Source organism: Lacerta agilis, chromosome 9 (assembly GCF_009819535.1).
Source record: "Lacerta agilis isolate rLacAgi1 chromosome 9, rLacAgi1.pri, whole genome shotgun sequence".
In the NCBI taxonomy this organism is placed as follows: Eukaryota; Metazoa; Chordata; class Lepidosauria; order Squamata; family Lacertidae; genus Lacerta; species Lacerta agilis.
This window is the reverse complement of record NC_046320.1, coordinates 12532020-12555543: the sequence shown is the minus strand read 5'-3', so window position 1 is coordinate 12555543 and position 23524 is coordinate 12532020. Positions and strand designations below refer to the sequence as shown.

General features: G+C 45.5%; 1 protein-coding gene across 1 annotated transcript in view; it reads left to right on the top strand.

Annotated features, from left to right (window-relative positions):
* The first annotated feature begins 2435 nt into the window (after positions 1–2435).
* The window catches only part of FAM184B (family with sequence similarity 184 member B), a 63095-nt gene continuing 42006 nt past the window's right edge, over positions 2436–23524 (top strand). The window contains exons 1-2 of the mRNA XM_033160930.1: positions 2436–2599; positions 19327–20082. Of these exons, the coding sequence (XP_033016821.1) occupies positions 2459–2599; positions 19327–20082 (897 nt within the window). The 5' untranslated portion in view covers positions 2436–2458. The remainder of the gene's footprint in view (positions 2600–19326; positions 20083–23524) is intronic.

The following is a 23524-nucleotide window of genomic DNA, read 5'->3' as shown; positions in this document are numbered from 1 at the left end:
TAAGTTGAACTGAGGTCACTGCGGTAGATTGCCCACGTAGATGCGCATGGGACTGCAACCACGATGCTGGTAAGAACTTGACAATGTGGTAGCCGTGGATTGGACAGCCCATTTTTCATTGGGACTTCTGTTTGGAATCCATTGAGTATAGGACTGCTGAACAATTGCAGGCAAAAAGGATGCATGGACACTAACCTTCGCATCCTCCGGTTTTGGTGTGTGGGGTGTGTGTGTGTTTTTCCCCAGCACACCTGAGTTCCTTATTGTGGAAAATACAGCCCGCCCCCGAAATATTAAGAGTAATAATAAATAAATTGCTTTTTGCTTAAAATGACAGTTGGCATTTTTATTTTTAAAAAGAATTAAATTCTCAAACACATGCGACCTCCTCACTTTTTCCAAACAACATTCATTCCCAGGGTAGCTCAGTTGGTAGAGCATGAGACTTCATCTCAGGGTTGTGGGTTCGAGCATAAGACTCCTGCATTGCAGGGGGCTGGACTAGATGACCCTTGGGGTCCCTTCCAATGCCACAATTCTATGCTTCTAACTAGGGCTGGGCAATATATCATCCAACACTGGTTTGAAGTTCATATTGTGATTCATAATATTTGAGCTGGCAATATTTCGCGCATCACAATGTAAGGGCTAGGCAATATCTAGTTTCCAACATCGCGATAACTCACCAGCTCTATACACTGCAATATTATCAGCAGCTAAACCTCACAGTATCACCAGCTAAACATTGCAATCTATCACAATGTCTGAAATAAGGATGGAACTATACAGAGGCGAACAGGACAGTCTCCTGGCAACTGCTGCTATTTATGGATAATGGATAAATGACAATATTATCAATCATCACACACTCAGTTTCATCAGCAGGCAAGCCAAAACGCATCGAAACAGGACTTTGGTTTTGGGTTAGACCACAGAGCCTAGGGCTTGCCGATCAGAAGGTCGGCGGTTCGAATCCCTGCGAGGGTGAGCTCCCGTTGTTCGGTCCCTGCTCCTGCCAACCTAGCAGTTCAAAAGCAAGTCATAGTGCAAGTAGATAAATAGGTACGGCTCCGGTGGGAAGGTAAACAGCGTTTCCGTGTGCTGCTCTGGTTTGCCAGAAGCGGCTTTGTCATGCTGGCCACATGACCCGGAAGCTGTACGCTGGCTCCCTCGGCTAATAAAGCGAGATGAGCGCCGCAACCCCCGAGTCGTCCGTGACTGGACCTAATGGTACTTGCACTTTGACATGCTTTCAAACTTCTAGGTTGGCGGGAGCTGTGACAGAGCAACGAGAGCTCACTCCGTCGCGGGGATTCGAACCGCCGACCTTCCGATCAGCAAGCCCAAGAGGCTCAGTGGTTTTGACCACAGCACCACCCGCTCCCTTATATTGTCCTGAATACCACCAATTGGTATGACGCGGGTGGCGCTGTCGGTTAAACCAGAGCCTATGGCTTGCTGATCAGAAGGTCGGCGGTTCGAATCTCCGTGATGGGGTGAGCTCCCATTGCTTGGTCCCAGCTCCTGCCCACCTAGCAGTTCAAAAGCATGTCAAAGTGCAAGTAGATAAATAGGTACCGCTCTGGCGGGAAGGTAAACGGTGTTTCTGTGCGCTGCTCTGGTTCGCCAGAAGCGGCTTAGTCATGCTGGCCACATGACCCGGAAGCTGAACGCCAGCTCCCTCGGCCAGTAAAGCGAGATGAGCGCCACAACCCCAGAGTCGGTCCCTTTACCTTTACCTTACCACCAATTGGTAGCCAAGCCCCAAACCAAAAGTCTCATTTGGCTGCATTTTGGCTTGCCCGCTGCTGAAAGTGTCTCTCCTCTGCGCTATTAAGTGATGGGATCATTTGCTGCCAGAAGTTGCGCAGGAGCTTCCGAGGACGCAGAAAAGGCCGAGATCCAGGGAGCGCACCACCTCGGTGCGCTGGAGGCGTTGGAGGAGGAAGGGGGGGGCAGGATCCTGGCTCGCCCTGGAAGCCTCCGCCTGGTCACTGTCAAAGCGGGACGCTGCGCCAGACAAACTCACTCTCCCCGGGTCTGATCCGGAGCGGCTGCATCCTTTTTTCGCTCCTTCTTCTACGGGGGCGGGCAAGCGGCTCGGCGTCTCCGCCAGGGAATGCGCAGCATCCCGCCCGCGTGGTCTCATCTCTCGGGGGCGGAGGCCGATCCCTTTGCCGAGAGGGGAGGGCCATGATCAATGGGCGGAGGAGTGGGGGCGCGCGCGCGTGGGGTGCTCGCCTTCTCCATGCGCGCGGCTTCCTTGTGTTGTGGATCGGGCGCAGCAGGGAAGCTTAGCCGGCATGCGAGGCGCAATTGGATATTGAGGGCTCCCCGTGTTCTTTTATTTTCTAGCTAGCGGGGAAGGGTTTGTCTGTGTGTGTGGCACGACACAAGGCGATCGCAGCACGCGGAGATATATATATATATTTTTAAGCGTTTCTTGCAAGCCTCCCCGATGGCTTCCGGCGCCAGCCAAATCCCCCAGCCCCGGACTTGCAACGGGGCTTCGGGAGCGCGTCCTGCGCGCAGCTCGTCGGAAGAAAGCGACCCGGACCTGCAGGTGAAAATGTGCAAGAAGATCGCCCAGCTCACAAAGGTAAAATAAATAAATAAAATAAAATACGTTGCGGGGAGGGTTTTGGAGGGTCTCTGGCAGCTGCTTGAAAACCGCTTCTGCTGCTGCAGGGAAGGAGAAGTTTACGCGTGCTTCTCATCTCCCAACGAAGGGAAACGCCTAGGAACTTTCGTTTCCGTCTGTAGAGCACGGCCGTGGGTTCGAGAGAGAGAGAGATTCCTGCATGGCAGCGGGTTGGACTAGATGACCCAAGGGGTTACCTTCCAACTCTCTCCAAGAGTGTGATTTCCCCCTTGGGATCGAAAAGATCGGCCGTCTTTGACGCCTGATCGCCGAGCCCTCCTCGCCTCCATCCTCTCTAGCCTAGCGATTTAAAACAATGGAAAAAAAGCAGCAGCCTGCGATGGTTGCAGGTTGCATGATGAAATTAAGCCCTGCTTTTAACGACGTGGTGGAGTCGATCTTCAACAAACCGCCAGGGAAGTTTTGCTTTTTTTTTTTGCAGTGCTAATATTGGATGTTGCCTGCAAAACCTGTAGCTGTGGTGGAGAGGATGGAGAACTTGTCCTCTCAGTCTGGATAAGGGCGCAAATGAGGAAATAGAATATTTAACAGAAATACTGGAATGCTGGTCAGTTGCGTCTTGTATTCTTTTCAGGGTGCAGCAACAGAGTAGGTTTTCAAGGTGGCCACAGAGCTGGCCCACCCAAGGGCCCCTGTGAGGTGACCGCTTCAGGCTGCAGGACCCCTAGGGGCAGCAGATCCCAACATCAGTCTTTCTTGTCCGCTCGTTCCTAATGTAAAGATTTACTCATCCCTTTCTCCCTGTCAGTGAGGGGGCACCATTTTGGGGGTTGTTGCCTTAGGTGCCAAAATGTCTTGGACCGGCCCTCGTGGCAGATGTTTGCCGCAAGGTTTCTCAGAGGCTTGGTGAGGGCAGCAGGACAGGTAGAGTGCTGCAGCTGTATCTTCTTATTGGCCCAGTGCTTGCAGCCTAACACAGTAAAGCACACCAAGAAGTGAATCTTGCTGGTGGTGGAGAAGAAAACTTGAGAATGGAAAATAGCAGGGTTTTCTGTTGTTGTTTCGGTTTCATTTTGATTTTGCACAATAGATTCTGGGGGGCAGTATATCATAGTGGTGAGATCTCGTCATCTCCGCAGCAACAGTTCTGGTTCTTGGTGGAGAAGAGTTGGTCCTGGGCATAGACACCACTAAATACATAAATCGCCTCGCCTTATGTGAATAAAATACGCTATTTTAACACAGGGATTTTGGAGTGACCTGAAGGAGATGCTACCATTTTAATACGTTACAGTTCTTGAAGAACTTGCAAGACATTTGTGAACTGAAAATAGTCATTCAGTTTTTTACTGGACATTTAGTTAATATAGTATATTATAGTGCATAGTGGATAACCTTCCTCTCTCCCATCATTTTATTTGTCTCCCAGCTCAATGCAAAGTATAATTAATATATCAATTGTAAAAATAAAAAAACAGTTTTGTTTTCTATCTTTTTTGGTACTGCCCCTCAAATTTATCTATTTTCCATTAAAAAAATTTGATTAGCATTGCTGTTTCTGCTTAGGATAATATTGCTTGATTATAGACCATGCTAATTAACTTAATAGATCTGTTTTGTGGGTGGTAGTTTCTTCCTGAATATGGAACTGAACAAGACCAGCACATTTCAAATATTTTTTCAGCCCATCCTTTAGTTCTACGCTTACTTGTGGGTTCTAACTCCCATAAGTGAAATTCAGCTGCTCAGTGAACCAGACTAAAGGATACATTTACCATTTGAGATTCCCTTGGGCGTCTTGCTTTTTAATAGAAATAGCATTTGTGAGGATGAATATCAGGATTTCAGCATGAAGGAAGAGTGGTTTGACCTTTTCATCCCTTGCCATCTCCTTTCCAAAAATCCCACATGGGTGCCATTGAAACCTTGTCCCTTCATCTCAGTAGAAAATAAAACATACCTGTCAATTAATTCAGCCATGGATACCCAATCTTGCTTGCTTTTTTTTAAAGAAAGAAAAACAACAGCAACCTTGTGGCATGCAAGTGTTTTTTATATACCACATACCGGTAGCTCTGACCTCCCTACTGAATACAGACGTACCTTGGAAGTCAAATGGAATCTATTCCAGAAGTCCGTTCGACTTCCAAAATGTTTGGAAACCAAAGTGCGACTTCTGATTGGCTGCAGGAAGCTCCTGCAGCCAATCAAAAGCTGTGGAAGCCCTGATGGATGTTCAGCTTCCCAAAATAGTTCGCAAACTCCCTTCCGGGTTTGTGGTATTCGGGAGCCAAAACGTTCGAAAACTAAGCTGTTTGAAAACCAAGGTACGACTGCACTCATTTTGGTCTGGGTGTGCTAGAAATGGGACTAAAAAAATGGTTACACTTTTGTAGGCATTTTGATATTCATACCTGCTTAGTTACTTTGCCCCACACCCTAAGAACCATATCCCATACTCTGCAATTGATACGACACAGGAAGGTTTTGAGTTATGTTACACAACATTTAATTACACACAACATATAATTTAGCTGCTTGTGATCAGTTTTAAAAGGAGCTTTTTTACTATTGTTGGTCTGTAGGTATTATGTGACCTGTAATTTCTAGGAGGCTTTTATGTGTGCTCACTCAAAAATAGAGGTTCCAGTTTCCACACAAGCAACTCTATTCTTAAGTTTAGATTTTGCCGTGAATATGCAAAAGTGAAAACAACAACCCTATTTAGATGTTTACGGCTCAGGGATGTGACCATTGCATACTTCGGCGATCTGCTGCTTGCGATTTCCACTCATGCCTTAATAATGACAAACCATGTGTTTTGTGCATGGATAATACACAGTACGTAGAAATGTATACACGAGTGAGTTTTTATACATTTTCAGAAGACCAAGTATGTGTTTTGTAATAGTTCCATCTGTATGCATGGATGCACAAACTTCACACATGAATAAACCTTGATTCTACGGGAAACATGAGCTAAATGGCCAAATACATGGTTAGTTAAAGTTTATAGGTCTGTAAAGAACACATCACTGTTCTAAGGGAAGCAGCTGGACATGGCGCTTTAAAACACAGACCTAGAAAGTGCCTAGAAAGTGTGGCCAAGTCCTCAGTTTAGTCACCTAAGGAACAAGCCTTTTGCCCACCATACAGCCCTTTCACCACAAGCTGTTGTTAAACTAAGGTAAAGAGACCTCTGACCGTTAAGTCCAGTCGCAGATGACTCTGGGGTTGCGGCGCTCATCTCGCTTTACTAGCTGAGGGAGACGGCATACAGCTTCCTTGTCATGACTAAGCTGCTTCTGGCGAACCAGAGCAGCACACGGAAACACCGTTTACCTTCCCACCGGAGTGGTACCTATTTATCTACTTGCACTGGCGTGCTTTCAAACTGCTAGGTTGGCAGGAGCAGGGACCGAGCAACGGGAGCTCACCCCATCGCAGGGATTCAAACTGCCGACCTTCTGATTGGCAAGCCCAAGAGGCTTAGTGGTTTAGACCACAGCGCCACCTGCGTCCCTGGTTAAACTAGGAAGCCTCTTAATTATCCACAGTTTCATGTTTCATCTGAACTGGGAATGTATGGCTATCAGCTTCAGAACAAGCCAGGATACCAAGGCACACTATGAAAACAACTTCAGACCCTATTTGGCTTTAAAACTGGGAACCATAGTTCCCTGGTTTGGGCTGATCAGAAGCAGGAAGATGTAAGCAGCCATGGTTGGCAAGGTTCAAGCAAAGAGGTCAGTCCAACCCCTCCAAGCCCCTTGTCAACATCACCCACAAGTGACACTCATGCCATGTACTTAGACCCACTGTGCTCACTCATGGCACAACCCAGGTCAGAACGAATATGAGTGATAACTACTGGGTTCTTTTTGCTGCCAGCACTATTGAGTAAGTGCACTAATTCATATTTTTATTGCATAAAATTTGTACACCGCTTGATGGGACGACAAGCCACCAACTGTTTACAAGAAGATAAAACAAGAAAAACTGAAGAAAAAATCACAGCCATGCAGAAGTTAAAATACTAAAACAGGTTAAAATCAGGGCTTTTTTCCCAGCCGGAACTCACCAGAACTCAGTTCTGGCACCTCTCAGGTGGGCGCCAATGCCATTCTAAGGCGTTCATTGTGAGTTTGGGCATCTCTTTTTCTAGAAAAATAGCACTGGTGGGACAGGCCAGTTGTGTTGTGGGAGAGGCATCTGGTTGGCCACCGTAGGAAATAAAATGGTGGACTAATAGGCCTTGGTCTGATCCAGAAGGATTCTTCTTGTCTTCTTAAAGTTAAAAACAAGTAAACCATACAATAAAACAAACACAATAGATCATAAACGCAATTAAAAAATTTTTTTTGGCAAAGATAAACTAGATTAAAGGTACCAGAGATTAAAATGCCCGGTTTGTTTGTTTTTAAAGCAGCTTTTCACCTGGTGCCAAAATGGCGTCTGGTTAGGCACCTGCAAAGCCTCTCCTGGGAAGGCAATAGGTAGCCAGGGTGCCACCACTGAAAAGTCCATTTCCCTAGTAGCTACTCAGCAGGAATCGTCACATTTCAAGGAAATATTTTGCCCAAGCAGAAGCTCTCAATGAAACCTTAAGCAATGCATTTGGGAGGAAAACTTTCTGCTTCCCTGATACTCGATGGCCTGGATACCTGCTGAGAGAGATCCCACAAAGGAAGGTGATGTGTCCCTCTGTGTAGGTTTCGCAGAACTGTGGTGTACTTCATAGGATCCTTCCAATATGCAAGCCTTCCCTCTGTAAAAATCCCACCTGCTAGGCATTTTGCTAGGATATCTGTAAAGGCTTCTGAGATTCCATGGGAGGAAGGCTGTAATAAAAAATGTCACACAGGATCAGTGACAGCTATTAATAACTACCGATGGGATATTTTAAAGGATGTCAGATTGGCCGGGTGAAGTATTCATTTCATTATAAACCTGGTGCCTCGTTCACCAGACTATAAGGCGAGTTTGAAAGCAAATAGCCTAACTCAGTGCTTCCATCAGGATGAGTGTGTGTATAAATTTAGCTAAAGGCACATTTTTGTTGTTGTTATGGAGGGACAAAATCTTGGCACTGAAGGCTGCGTAGGGTTGAGACAGGTAGGGCACCCTTGCCCTGATCCAAATTAGAGCCCTCTTCACCATCACAGCTGCTTTAAAGGGAACAGCAGCAACAACAACCACACATAGAAAGGCAGTCACATCTGAAACAGCAATGCCATGCCCACCACAGATTATTTCATAGTAATCAAAACTCTTCGTTGCAGCATTTTTGTAGCCTTTACCTTTCTGAGATTTACCATGTGATAAAATTGCTTTGTCAACATAGTGCTGGTGCAAAACGAAGTCTAGAAAGCATATATATTCCTGGGTGCCAAGACCCAAGTTTTGGGCAAGTACTCTTTGGTGAGAGAACTCCAGCAGAAATTTAAATCTGCAAAATTTGCATCAAAGCAAAGCATGGAAATATAGGCTGTTGGACCTTTAGAATATGCCCTTCCAAGCTCCTTCCAAAGTTTCCTTTCTCCCCCAGCATAGGAAAAGACCACACATTTGATAACTTAAAAGATGGTTTACGGTACTTACAAACTCTCCAAATGTCAGGTTCGTGTGTTTTGGCATACATTAGTCAGAAAGGTTGCACAGGCAGTAAAACGTAGCTTAGTTGACCAGGAACAAGCGAGACTGGATTGCTTAAATTAAATTATTCTAACCAATCCATCAACTTGTTTCCAGCAATGTGCAAGGCAATGTGCTCTCCCGCTTGCTCACTAGTGTGAGTGATAACATTTAATTGATATATCCTCTCCTACTTTCCTAAACGTTCCCACAGATTGCTACACTTAGACTGGCCCTCACAGATGTCATTCGATCTTCTCCTGTTTCCCCTTTGATTTCCCTCTAATTGTCTTGATTAAAAGTAAGAGTAAAGTTTACTTACATTCAGTTCACAGTGGTATTCTGAAATTAGGCTTTAATCTTGGGGTTACAGTTTCGTTTGTAGAGAAAAGAAGTCTGAGCCGGGCCTCAGACTTCCTACCTTGTGGCTTCCATCCTCTGTAAGGATGAGCCATGTGCTGCTGGCTAAGAGCCAGCAGAGAGAATGATGGCAAAAGAAGAAGATGGCTGCGTGACTAGCCCTTTTATAGGGTCTGCCAGGGTCACGCCCATCTACCTGGCCACACACAGGGGGAGGATGCCCCAGAGCAGGTATGACAGGAATTCCTCCATGTCTGGAGCAACATTCCCCTGTGTGTCCACTCTGGGCAACAGGAAATGTTGCATTTGACTGCTTCAGTGATGATACACCCCACACAATCCCAGTCCGATAACCCATATGTCATCACAGTAGTGGCCGTGAGGAAACACAGGTTGGGGCACCATCGCTCTCCTAGCTTCCCAGCACAGCAGATCACTGGTGCTTCCGGAGAGGGAGAGAGGAGGGGAGGTTGACCCAATGCAGAACATGGTGGGTGGCGCCGAGGGTTAAACCCTGTGGGAATGTTTAGGAGTGTGGATGAGTATATATTATTTATATATCTCAATCCCAGTTTGTGTGAGCAAGCTCCAAACTTAGCAGAGTCACATTCCCTTTTAAAACACAGCAGAAAACGGTTGCATAGGCTTGCTAAAGACTCTATAAGAAATATATATTCCTGGTATATTCCCCTTCTTCCCTCTTAAAAGCAAAGACACAATACAGTACTGATTATTAGATATAAAGGAGTTTACTTACAGACATCCAAGAGTCACAGTACAGGCTCAAAGAGGCAGATAAACATAGATAAACATATTTACATGCGGTGAAGCTGCTTCCTTAGGGGAACAGCCTTCACCTCTGCTTCTCTCAGCTGCAAGCTGAGAGAGAGCATCCTGCTTGTTCAAAGGACAAGGCAAAATGGGAAGTCTTCTTTGGGATCTTGTTCCCAGGTAAGACCACACCTACTTCTGGTTCCTGTAACTCAGTCCAGGTAAACAGGAAGTTAAGCCTGGAGGACTGAGTTACCTTCGTGTCCTCTCTAGGAGTGTTGTGCTTGGCTGCTCTGTGTTTACATCCCACAAACCCGACACTACAAGTGCAAGACAAGACACCTTCCATGCATTCACATGTTTCATGCCACACCTGTTTTGACCCCGAGGAAATAGCAGGGGAAAGTCGCGGAGAAAAAGACACAGAGCAGGCAGAGAATAGAGAGAAGACAAGTGTGCTGGCAATATCTATGCGCGGACAGGGCCTAGGAACAGAAGTCTCCGCACGTGCAGCTGTTTGGAAGGAGGAGCAGACAAATAAGGGAGCCAATGAAGCATGAACCAGCAGGCTGTGCGTTTCCTAGATGAAATGAATCTCAAAAGCAAGTTATCTTTGCCTTTCTCCTGAGCTCTGAATTTCCTTGATTCTTTGGAATACATAATTTACAGACCCATTAGAGAAACCAGTACGTGAGTAATGAGATTTATCGCTTTTTTATTGTTGTTAGAGGAAGTTGGGTGTCAAACTTCGCATGCTGCGCTTTGAAAAGCTAACCGAAAGCTTGGCATCCCAATTTGGCGAAGTGCACCAAGGACCACAGATCACGACTAATCTCAATTTGCATAACGCTTGGCAAGTTTAGGTCATAAACATAGAAAACCAAGCTGCGCGTAATTTACATTTTTTGATTTTCCTTTGGTCTAGAATAATTGCGAAAATGTCAAGTTCTTCCATTTGTTGTGCAAATCCATCTTTAAGTATCCACGCCCTTACATCCTAAGCCCATTTATTTGAAAACAAAATTTGTTTATCTCACTAAATGTTATTTCCAGGTCCGCCAGTACTGTATATGCAGGATTGCCTTCCAAGTCCACAATTCTTTCCGCACAAGGGCTGTGTACACAATGCTGGCTTAAAATGCAACTAGGTCATTATTATTTTTTTCCAATTGAGATCAAAGCTTGTTTGGAAGAAAACTAATCAAGAAGCAGCATTTAATAATGTGTGCCTGAGAGCAGCAATCTAAATTTGCCAATATGTGATTGAATCTCACCCAAAAAACGGACAGTCCAGAAGTACGTCAAGTTTTATTTACTTAAGAAGTTTAAATGCCACTTCATAATGTTTACCTGAGAGCAGTTTACAGTGTAGCTTGGAACAGTAAGATGTACAACAGAACAATAAAAACAATTAACACTATTGAAAGAGCACTGTACGAACTTAATTTCCAGTGCTTGAAATTATTTACAATTTTTCTAATTAATGATTGTTCTGTATTGTTAACTGCCTTATTCCTTGAAACGGGATTACTTATTCTTTAGAACAAAAACTAATGCAGAATATTTCAGTTGCCTCTTTTATGGAGGTAATTCCACTCAGCCATTTCCTCTTCAAACTGAACTTCCAGTGAAGTTAACATGTCCATCTCCAAAACCTTAAATTTCCACATATTTATGTTGCTGGTGCGTAGGACAACAAATGATTATCAATACATGTTTAGTTCATCATACAAGAAGGCTTAAGAGCTTCCTTAAGAATTCTTTTGTTCTGAATGAAGGGACGAGTAAAAATAAATAGGAAATCATCTGGTATTTGTTCTCTTCTAGGATCCTCCAAAAGTGCTTTCACATCATTTACTGTACAGTATTGTAGTATATTGATCTTTCGAAAGGCTCCTGCAATTACACTTAGAGCCTTCAGTTACCCTTATAAATCAGGTTTATGGTACCCGATACATTTCTGCTTTGCTTTGTGGACCGCTTTTGTTCAGTTAATTGTACAGGAGAATTAAATTAGTAAAAACAAAATAAAAAAATCCTTCCAGTAGCACCTTAAAGACCAACTAAGTTTGTTCTTGGCATGAGCTTTCGTGTGCATGCACACTTCTTCAGATTCTTAGTAAAGTTTGTGATCCTTTCTGCAATCCAGTTACTCAGTGCGGATTATTTCCAAGCAAACAGATGTCGTTTCTGTTTTTAAAAAGTCAGAAAAGGATAGTATACATGTTTACACACACAAACACGCATGCACATACAAAAATTACAACACATACAAAAATGACACCTGTAATCTAAATGTTTCCCTTGAATTGCTATTAATCTCTTCCTCGTATGTTGATTACTATTCACGCATGTTTGTCCTGCTGTTAGTTCCTGTTAGCTACTTTCCATATACGTATCTGGATAGAAAGGTAAATAAGATAAATCTGTGCCTGCTGCCTTTCAGAAATCTTTCTCATTCTTTGGGGTTTTCTCCTCTATTTTCTATCTTTCCTCGCACCTTCTCATGACACCTTTTACACAGTTAATGAGTCTGGCTGCTGGAACAGCTCTTTTAGTGCTGACAGCAGATTCCTGCAAGACTAATGGGACAGGAACAACAAACATAAATCAGGACATTCCCCCAAGAATCACTTAGCATCTCTCTGCCCAGCCCCATCCACTCCATGTTTTATGCTGCCAAGACAAACACATAACTTTTAGTACAAGATTTAGCAGCAGGGAATGAACAGCCTCACCAAAGAGTTTAAAGGTGTGTGCCTTTGCATGTGAGAGTTCAGGAAGATTCAGATCCATCAGTGCTGGGTGTTTCTATGCAGGGTTTTAATCTGAACAGGGGCCATTAGTTTTGGGGGTTGGTTGTTGTTTTTTTAATTGCTGGATTTTTCCTAGATAAGGTCCAGTATCTGATGAGCACTTTCCTCATATTCAGGGGCGTAGCAAGGTAAATTGGTACCTGGCAAAAAAAAAATTGTCACCCCCCCTCCCCAGGCATGGGAAGGTCAGGTGGTACCCGGTGCGGAAAATTTCTTGTCAACCCCCCATTGATCCCCCCCCCCCGCAAAAATGGTTTTACGTTATTTCATATTTTCTTACACAGGAATAATAACAAGTAGTAATAATAATAAACTTTTATTTATATCCCACCCTCCCCGGCCAAAGTCAGGCTCAGGGTACATAACATTGGTATAAAATCAAACAATAATTAAATTACCTCCTAAAAACATCTCGAAATCAAATTAAAGTCTAATTAGATGGCTTTCCACAGGGTTAGAGTCGGGAACAGTAAGTGTTCTCTGTACTGAAATTTCAGCCTTCACGACATAGGAAAACAGCCAAGTGAACAGCTATTTTGGTGGAGGAGGGTCAAGATATTAACCGATATGCATGAAATTTCATATATAGCTATATAATCCCTAGTATAGTAAGATAAGACCTTCGGAGCAGGCATTTTCAAAAAAAAAAATTGTTCCTTGTTAATTTGTCACCCCCTCCATTATGGAACACGGGGCGGCCCGCCCCCCTCGCTACGTCCCTGCTCATATTATCATCCTCATCATCTTTATATTTCCAGATATATGGTGATACGCAAAAGAGCTAGCCATAGCACCAGAGCCCTCCCTGACGTGTGACTTAGCCATTTTGAGAATGTATCGTGTTACAAAAGTCAGGTGCCTGCCCCTCTCTCTGCCGAGCGGTAGCAAGAGCCATGGGGTCCCAGGCACCCAGAACAGGATCTGTGCCCCTTTGGAGACTGGAAGACACAGCCATGTTTTAATAAATATGGTTCATTCACCTATTTACACCTTCAGTCTGCATGGAGGGAGTACAGATCTTACAGCATGGTTGCTTCAAGAGGGGCTTGCCTACAGCTTCCCCCAAAATGGATCTCAGCTCTTCTTCCTGCTTCTCCTTCCCAGCACCCTTGCTCGAAAACTCCCTTTTCCTATCCCCTCCAACACACACCCCGTCACCTTGGTAACATCTGACTCCCCAGGCCAAAGGATTCCTCCCCAATGGCCTATTGACCCCTTTTGTCATGTTAACAGGTTTGCTCTTCACTAAGCAGGTAGCGCTGTGGGTTAAACCACAGAGCCTAGGGCTTGCCCATCAGAAGGTCCCTGCTCCTGCCAACCTAGCAGAGTGCAAGTAGATAAATAGGTACCACTCCGGCGGGAAGGTAAACGGCGTTTCTGTGCGGCTTAGCCATGCTGGCCACATGACCCGGAAGCTGTACGCCGGCTCCCTCGGCCAGTAAAGCGAGATGAGCGCCGCAACCCCAGAGTCATCCGCGACTGGACCTAATGGTCAGGGGTCCCTTTACCTTTAAGCCAGCCAGGTTGGTTTCCATAAGCCACCCCAGGAATTCCCTGTCTGACAGAGCTCTGCAGCTTGTACCAGTGGCATAGCGGGGGTGGGGGCTGTCACCCCGGGCGCATTTTGGGGAGGGGGTGCAACCAGGTGCCCCCACAACAGGCTCCCATTGGGCAGGCTCCGGCATGTGAAGCGGCTGCAAAGGCAGCTTCCTTGTGTTCCACCACAGCTCTGATCCGGGAGCGCAGTGGGGAAGAGTCAGCAGCAGAGAGCTGCTGCCCCTCTCCTTGGTTGGCTGCGGTGAGGGGCAACAGGCTCCCTCTGTGCCTCGCCCCCCCCTTGGGGATGCGCCCTGCACGTTTGCACCGGGCACTGGAAACATACACTCCACCATTGGTTTGTACTTAAATCCATATCACCAAATCATAGCATTTAGTAATTTCTAGGGTTTGGGGGGGGTCCCCCCTTAAATCCATAACACCACTGTGTTTGCATAATGTGGCATTTTAAAGATTTGTTTTATGTTGGCTGCGTGTATATTTCTATTCTGCATTTTGGTGTGTTTTTTTTTTGTCTATCGAATACTGTTATGGAAACATTCGTTGGGAAGTGGAGGAGGAATTTGGATTTGATACCCTGCTTTATCACTACCCAAAGGAGTCTCAAAGCGGCTAACATTCTCCTTTCCCTTCCTCCCCCACAACAAACACTCTGTGAGGTGAGTGGGGCTGAGAGACTTCAGAGAAGTGTGACTAGCCCAAGGTCACCCAGCAGCTGCATGTGGAGGAGCGGAGACGCGAACCCGGTTCACCAGATTACGAGTCCACCGCTCTTAACCACTGCACCACACTGGCTTTATACATTCTGAAATAAGGGGGATGGATGGATGAGACAGTATGGGGAAACCAGACAAACAAGCAGGATGAGTGCATCCAGAACGTTCATCCTGCCTGACTCTCAATCCAGGCCAACACATCTTGAGGACTAGCAAGCTAAACACAGCTCAGCAATCATGTATTGTTGATGTGTAGGACTAGGAAAGCAGTAAGGTTCTCACACCACGATCCAGTATATGATTTATGAGTTGCATTCAACTGAGTACCTGCCTTGGTTTCATCCTGGAGGTAATACTTAAAACCAACAGATCCATACTTGTGTGCCTGAGCAGAGAGGCTTCTAAAATACAGTAGATCCAAACAGACAAAAGATGACAAACCAATGAAGGACACATTTTACAACACAGTAAAAAACCAGAATTGAGACAGCAGTGAGAGGACAAAATACAGTAAAAGCAGGATCTGTTTCTCCAAGTCATTTTTAATGTTAAAAATGAAGTGAACTCATGAACCCCAACTCAGGGGGCTCATTCCTCTGCTATCATTTCTGCCTCTGTGCTAGCAAACTGCACTTTTAAAAAAAATTGACAGAATAAATAATAATAAGGTGTATGGGAAATTAAACTGGTGCAGCGTTTCCCGTCACTGTGCTGCTGGTGCAGAAACTACAGGAAGTGTGCAATGAAGGTTGGATTAACTGAGGGGCAGGGAGGGCCCAATGTCATCGCCAGCACAGCCCACTGGGCAGACAGGTTTAAACCTTCCCAAGTGAGAGATAGGCTTTCAAACTGCTTTAAATCTCGCTGCCCTGCCCACCACAGTAGGGATGAAAATATCCCCCTTCTCAGCTGAGCTGAACAGGTTGGGGAGGGGCGCCAGTTTGGCCCCATCCCCTACGGATCTGGCCCGGCCACTGCTGGAGTGTGACTCCATGAGCTTTCTTCCCAAGTAACCTCATCCTTCAGATGAAACGGCTTCCTGTCCCTTTCTGAAGAAGAGCACCCCTGCCCCAGGATCTGAGCCATTTGCTTCTAATTGGCAACATGCAGAATTATTTGATTCCGTTTCCGCCAATTTGACAGCAGCCGTTGAATAATTGAGCGACATCTGGGTTCATTAGCGCTCCTTTAGGAGGAAGGATTCTGGAAGGCCGTTTTCTTTGGCTAAAAAGAAAAGAGAAGAGTTGATATGACATAGAAATCACGACAAGTACCGGTAATATGAAACTCCCTCATAGGAGTGTCTTAACAGCCAATATAGCTTTGGGGTGTTTGTTTGCTCAGTTCCCAGAATATGTTTTGCTGTTGCATATTTATCTGGAATGTTCCCAGACACAGCACGGATACTCCTGTTATTTTTAAGACTGCGGTCTTCAAATATCACCAAGCAACGAGCATGTGCATGGCTTTTATTTTAATTCCGTTTGCTTAATGGACAGCAGCCACGTGGAATCTTAGCTGCAGCAACACCACTTAGCACCAAACACCCAACCCCAGAGGGTGCACAGCTCTGTTTCAGCAGCTGCCCCATGGCTCTTGAGCCATCTTATGGGTAATTCCAGAAATTCTGCTCACCTCCCATGAACCCCTTCCATTATCTCACTTCTGCCCATTGTATATCATTATGTCTGTGGGGATAGCCAGCAGATGGGACGACCAGTAATTCTGGAGTTCCTGCTCCCACTGCGTCGTGAAAGGGTCTGCTGGCTATGATCTGAAGGTAGTTGTCGTGAGTTCTGAAGGTTGCTGAGGTTTCTGAAGGTTTTCTGCAGGTGTCTGGAAGTTCCGAAGATTCCGGAGGTCTCCGGAGAAGAAGATAGACTAAACTAGGTAGCGGCCAAAACTTAGAAGGCCAAATAAAAGCTTTTTAAATAAAATGAAATAAATACTAAGAGACTGCAGTCAATGGTGAAGAAGCTCTCAACTGCTCTGTGCAGCTGGTTTTGGTTTCGGTATCTCTCTGGCTTGTCTCGCACTGATGTTCTCTCTGGCTTGTCTCGCACGTTCTCCACACTCGCTACAGAGAGCGGAGGCTATTTATTAAGAAATCAAACATCGTCACAACATTTACAAGAACCAATCACAACCTTGTCTCTATGCTAGTTTTTGGGTGGGAAACTAGTTACTGACCGTTACATTGGCCTAATTGGCGCGCTTCGCCCCAAACGCGGAGGGATCCATGCAGCAAAACTCGCTGCTGGATCCTTTGCCCTTCCTTCCTAACGCGGAAGGACACCTAAAGTAAACACAAACAAACAGGTGCAGTAGCACCTCAAAAACATATTCCCACATATGTCACCGGACTTCATTGTTGTATCACTTTCCTGTTTTTCTTCTGCTCTCGTTTGAGAAAGATAAACAAAGTTCTTACTTGGTTTCCTAATTGGTATGTCAGAAGCCTTCTATGGCATGTGCCCCCTTCGGGAAGGCATATGTGGGCTAGGACCAGGCGATATCTGGTTTTCTGCATCACAATATATCACCAGCTAAACATTGTGATAATACCGATATATCACAATGTCTGAAACAAGGATGGAGATATGTAGAGACACTGGCTGGCTTCACAGTTTTTCCCTCATTGTGATTTTTGCATAGCATACAAATACATACATACATACATACATACATACATCATGATTTGCAATATATTGTCAGATCAACAGTTATGAAGCCGATACTGCAATATGGACTTCAAACCGGTTTTGGATGATATATTGATATATTTGCCCAGCCCTAGTGTGGACATCTCTTGCTCTGCATGCAGAGACTTTTCAGATGTGTTTTTGTCTTCCTTCCCCAGCTCAGGGCTTATCCACCTTTCCTCTTGTTCTGTTGCTTCCCCCATCCCCGGGGGAAAACCACTCTTGAGCACTCTGTCGGAGCAAACGGCAATTCAGAGAATGCCATTTGTTCCAATCTACTGCTAAAGAGCAGGTTTTCCCTCGGAAAGGGGGAAACCTCTTGGACCCCTGCCTAGAAAGCATGGGTCAAGCAGCAAGGAGCTCAGACTTGTGCTTTTTAGACACAGCCCAAGGCGGAAGTGTGGACAAGCGCTCGGCCGTGCTTTGCATCAGTGCATAGGCAATTTGAAAACCATCGTTGATGCCTGGAAGGGAAAGGAGAGGGGGAAAATGGCTTCAAAGAGAGGAGACACATAATTTTCACCACTATCTCTTGATAGTGTGTGTGTGTGCGCATACACGGCTTGGCCTCAATACTCCTGGAGGCTGTGGTTTAGCTTGCGTATTCAAGTCAAGTAATATTAAGCTGTTTGCACTGATATACTTAGCTGTTCACATTGCAGGTTGCAGACAGCAGGATTTTGGATTATTCTTCAAGTTCTTCCTCAGCTGCCTGTAGACTCTCTAATGTGATTTTTTTAATTATTTAATAGCCAGTCCTTTTTAAAAAAATAAATTTTCCTGCTTTGAATAGTGTTTCATTTATTTATTTTCCTATTGCTCCCACATTGTTTTATGAGAGGCCTGTTGTTCAGTCGTTCACTCGTGTCCGACTCTTCGTGACCCTGTGGACCAGAGCACGTCAGGCACGCCTATCTTTCACTGCCTCCCGCAGTTTGGCCAAACTCATGCTAGTCGCTTTGAGAACACTGTCCAACCATCTCATCCTCTGTCGTCCCCTTCTCCTTGTGCCCTCCATCTTTCCCAACATCAGGGTCTTTTCTAGGGAGTCTTCTCTTCTCATGAGGTGGCCAAAGTACTGGAGCCTCAACTTCAGGATCTGCCCTTCCAGTGAGCACTCAGGGCCGATTTCCTTCAAAATGGATAGGTTTGATCTTCTTGCAGTCCATGGGACTCTCAAGAGTCTCCTCCAGCACCATAATTCAAAAGCATCAATTCTTCAGCGACCAGTCTTCTTTATGGTCCAGCTCTCACTTCCATACATCACTACTGGGAAAACCATAGCTTTAACTATACAGAGAGGGTAATATATTACTACTTTTACAAATAAATAAGTAAAGCTCTGTTGGATGAAGTACCGTATTTTTCGCTCCTTAGGACAAACCGGACCATAGGGCACACCTTGTTTTTAGAGGAGGAAACAAGAAAATATATATATTTTTCTGGTTTTCCTCCTCTAAAAGCCCTGTGTTTTTGAGGATCAGCTAAAGGTTTTGCAGCTTTTTTGCAAAGGGAAAAGCCCTTTTTTTCTGAGGATCAGCTAAAGGTTTTGCAGCTTTTTTGCAAAGGGAAAAGCCCTGGGTTTTTTTGAGGATCAGCTAAAAGTTTTGCAGCTTTTTCGCAAAGGGAGAAAAGCAAAGCTCCTTTTGGAAAGGGGGAAAAGCAAAGAGGAAAAGCCCCATTCTTATGGGGTTCAACTCACATTTCCGCAGCTTCTGAAGGAAAGGGAGCCATTTCTACAGTTTCCAGACAGATAATCTAATCAGCCAACCACATGTCGCTGGGGAAACAAACAACCTCCCTCTGCAGCACATTCAACAATGGAGGCCTGGGCAAGAGGGTGGGGCTGAAAGGCAGCCGGGACTCTTATCTCTCTCCCGATCTCTTGCTGATCAGCTGCTGAGGGGGTCATTTCAACACCCCATTTTCTCTTTGTAAAATAAAAAGCACTATTTGTTTTTGGCCCCTGGGCAATTCGGCTCCAGGGACCACCATTTGCCCCATAAGACGCTCGGATATTTCCCCTTAATTTTTAGGAGGAAAAAAGTGTGTCTTATGGAGCGAAAAATACGGTACTTGCATCAGGTCTATTTTTGGGAACTCTTCTATGTGTTTAAGTTTTTCCTCCACAAGTATGACATTACGTTGTTCTTTCCTTTTGGGTACAGGTGATCTATGCCTTGAACACTAAAAATGATGAGCATGAGGCCAGCATCCAAGCACTCAAAGAGGCCCACCAAGAAGAGATTCAGCACATCCTCGATGAGACAAGGGAAACTGTCCTCCAGTACAAAAGCAAAGTGGAGGAAGCAGAGAAGCTCCAGAAGCACATCCAGGCCCTCGAAGAAACTTTGGAAGAACACAGGAGGCTGAAAGAGGAGGTACCTTCAGAATTCACCATGTGCAAAAGGCAGATAGGAGAGAGGGGACCACAAAGAGAGGACAATCTAGTAGGTGAGAAGGTTGCCCTCTCCAAGCAGATGGCACACACCAAGCTCAGCTTCGAAAATGGAATCCAGTCTTCGAGTGAGGAGTCCAAGGAGCTTGTCAACAAACACTGGGCATTTACAGGAGACATGCTGGATTGCAAGGAGGAGTTAAGCAAAAAGGCCAGTGTGGAAATACAGGCAGCCCACCTCAAGTGGGAGAACCAGAAACTCGTCTGTGAATTTGCCGAGAACGTCAGGCAGCTCCAAGCCTCCCACGAGAGGGAGAAAGAAACTTGGGGAAAGACCATGCAGCAGTCCCTGGCTGAGTCATGCAGAGAATGGCAGCAAAGGGAACTGGAGCAGAGGAAAAATTACGAGGCCCGAGAAGCTGCCTCCCAACAGCAGGTGAGGAAGCTGGAGGCTGAGCTGGTGGCAAAAGGCCAGCGAATCTGTGAAATGAATAAGTGTTGCCAGAAGCTGAAGGAGAAGATGCAGGTAGGGCCATAACGCTACAGCAAGTGGCAAAAGCTTTTTATTGCTTTGCACCTTGAGTCGTCAAGTCACCCGCATGCTTCTAAATCTATGAAACAGAGTTTCTGGCATCCAAGGATGGCCAAGAGCAAAAATTTGTGAGGGGGCTGTGGGCAGCTCTTACCAGAGCCATTCAAAGCAAATGGCTGCCATTTAGGAAAAATATATACCGTATTTTTCGCTCCATAGGGCGCACCGGACCATAGGGCGCACCTCATTTTTAGAGGAGGAAACAAGAAAAAAAATATTTTTCTGGTTTTCCTCTAAAAGCCCTGTTTTTTTGAGGATCAGCTAAAAGTTTTGCAGCTTTTTTGCAAAGGGGGAAAAGCAAAGAGGAAAAGCCCCGTTTTTATGGGGTACAACTCACATTTCTGCAGCTTCTAAAGGAAAGGGAGCCTTTTCTACGGTTTTCAGACAGATAATCTAATCAGCCAGTCACATGTCGCTGGGGAAACAAACCACCTCCCTCTGCAGCACATTCAACAATGGAGGGCTGGGCAAGAGGGCGGGGCTGAAAGGGAGCCGGGGCTCTTATCTCTCTCCCGATCTCTTGCTGATCAGCTGATCAGCGGGGTCCTTTCAACACCCCCTTTTCTCTTTGTAAAATAAAAGGCATGATCCTCTTTTGGCCCCTGGGCAATTCAGCTCCAGGGACCACCATTTGCTCCATAAGACTCACAGATATTTCCCCTTACTTTTTAGGAGGAAAAAAATGTGTCTTATGGAGCGGAAAATACGATATAAAATGCGACATTTGAGGAGACCAATATAGCAAAGGCAAAGCTTGCGCACCATCCATGACAATGGTTGGCTTAACCTGAGCTTTGATTTCCCTTTCTGAAGGAGGCAATTTTTTAAAGTTCTCTCCCGCACCCAAAGAAAACTGACGGAGCTGAGCTAGGGGTGGCAATGCAGAGCCAAGTAGGACCCATGTACCGGCACCCATCCAGTACTGAGAGCCACCATTTTAATGCCTCACAAGTGCCCCAATAGGCATCCCAAGGCATTGTGGGAAATTAAAAACAGCAGCTTGTAGCAACAGTTCGCTGCTGTCAGGTAAGCACGCAGTCAGGGGAGCAGCAGAATGGGGCCCCCTGGAACCCATTGCTGTCCACGGCTCCCTCCATCCTAAACACATCTTCTGGATTGTGAGGGGCATTTTCTCTCTTGCGGTCAGTGTGAGGTAACAGGAGGCGGGACCTCAGTTTCTCCGGCAGAGGCAATGGGCAGGAAGGGGGCAGGAGATGGACGGAAGGAAAAAACTGTAAACCCCTACTCTTTGCTGTCCCACGCATCTTCAGCTATGGCTTGTTGTAGCATGAGGAGTTGGGGGCAGAATCAGGACAGCTTCTCTGCTAGATTAGAAAGTGCAGCCAAGCTACGTTTTAATGTGTGCAGCTTGTAATTGCCTCTCCCCTTTTTTACTCTTAGCAATTACCAGCATGCCAAATTGGACAACCTTTATAGGAATCCCAGCACAAGGGGAAGGCAGGTTTATCTCGTCCCTCTCCAGAATTATTGGAATCAGTAATCCCCTATGGAGCTAGAGTGACTAGGGGAAAAAAATCCTATTGGTGTCAATAGGAAGGTTTCCCCCCTAAGAATTATAGCCAAATTAGGATGGGGGCTGGAATTTCCTTCTGATCATGCTTTGGAGGGAAGAGGCAAGCCTACATGTTGCATTTCCGTCACACCTACAATTGATAAAAGTTCATTTGTTTTTATAGCAGAGTTAACTACAAGCTTCACATTAAGAGTAATGTGTAGTTTGGCACTGGCTGGGTGCATGAACTTGTAGTAGTAGTAGTAATAATAATAATAATAATAATAATAATATTTATTATTTGTACCCTGCCCATCTGGCTGGATTTCCCCAGCCACTCTGGGCGGCTTCCAACAGAAATCAAATACAAAAATATCACACATTAAAAACTTCCCTAAAAAGGGCTGCCTTCAGGTATTTTCTGAATGTCAGGTAGTTGTTTATTTCCTTGACCTGTGATGGGAGGGCATTCCACAGGGCGGGCGCCACTACTTTGCTTCTCGCAGTGAGGGAACCGCCAGAAGGCCCTCGGCGCTGGATCTCAGTGTCTGGGCTGAATGATGGGGGTGGAGATGCTCCTTCAGGTATACAGGACCAAGGCCGTTTAGGGCTTTAAAGGTCAGCACCAACACTTTGAATTGTGCTCGGAAACGCAATGGGAGCCAATGTAGATCTCTCAGGACCGGTGTTATGTGGTCCCGGCGGCCACTCCCAGTCACCAGTCTAGCTGCCGTAAGTGGGGTTTGAAAAATGGATGGAAATCTACGTTCTTTTCCACCTGCAAAGCTTTAAATGATGTGGTGCTGGGCGCTAGCTGTGCATCAGGCCCTCATTCACTGTGTATGGGGTTAGCACACCACAAGCAGCACTCAGCTGGACTCCAGATCTCTTGAGTGGTGATACGGCATGCCTGGTGGCTCAGGGTCTGGTATTAAATTAGATGCTGGGCGTGTGCAAAACCCCAAGGTTACATTCTTCTTGCCCACTTGCATCATGTTTTAATGCAGCCTTCCAGCTGCCATCAGCCCCAAGGCATGACACATGCCGGCTGGGGCTGATGGGATGGGAACAGTTTAATGGATTTGTGTCATCTGCTTTAAAAGCCACCTAAGAAGCACTCATCCTTTTACTTTCTTCCTCGCAGGCGCACAACCCAGTTGCCATTACCATTGACATTTGCTTGGTTTATTACTAATTAACCAACCATATCTTCATCAACAAATGGATTTCTTGGAAATTTGAAATCTACAATACCAAAACATAAATTGCGCACATGCTGATTGTGTCTGTACATGAGCAGGTTGCCTTAGGCATTTGCGATTTAGCCAAGTGAAGGTTTTATGCTATCAGGGGCAGGGGGAACACAGCACACACTGCCCCCCCCCTTGAAAAGTGTGCCTTATGTATTTGTTATTGATTGAATAAATCTTGCAGAGAACTGACTATGCTAGAGAGATCTGTCCCAACAGCTAGCTTTCCAATAGTGGAAATCAACACTACACAACTGAAATAACTAGAAACTTCCTGTTTTGTTCCAACTCACAAGCTAACACGGAGTGTCAAAAGAAAGCAGCCATTCTCCAGGGAGAAAAAATGTGGGCAATGCGAACAAAAGGAACATACTTTACACATTTATCATGGAAGCTTCTTTTGATTTCTTATGAAAGCTTATTTTGCTTGGGGCAGAATTCTCAGTTGGCAGAAACTTCTTTCAGTACCATGATATTTTGTTCCCCCAGAAATTTATGTAGGATGAAAGGATGAAAAGAAAGGGGTGTTTCTGGGGAGACATCAGTCTGATCATTAATTAATTCTTAAGGCAAAGTTATAGAGAGAGGACTGACACATTTCCATGGTTTTTCC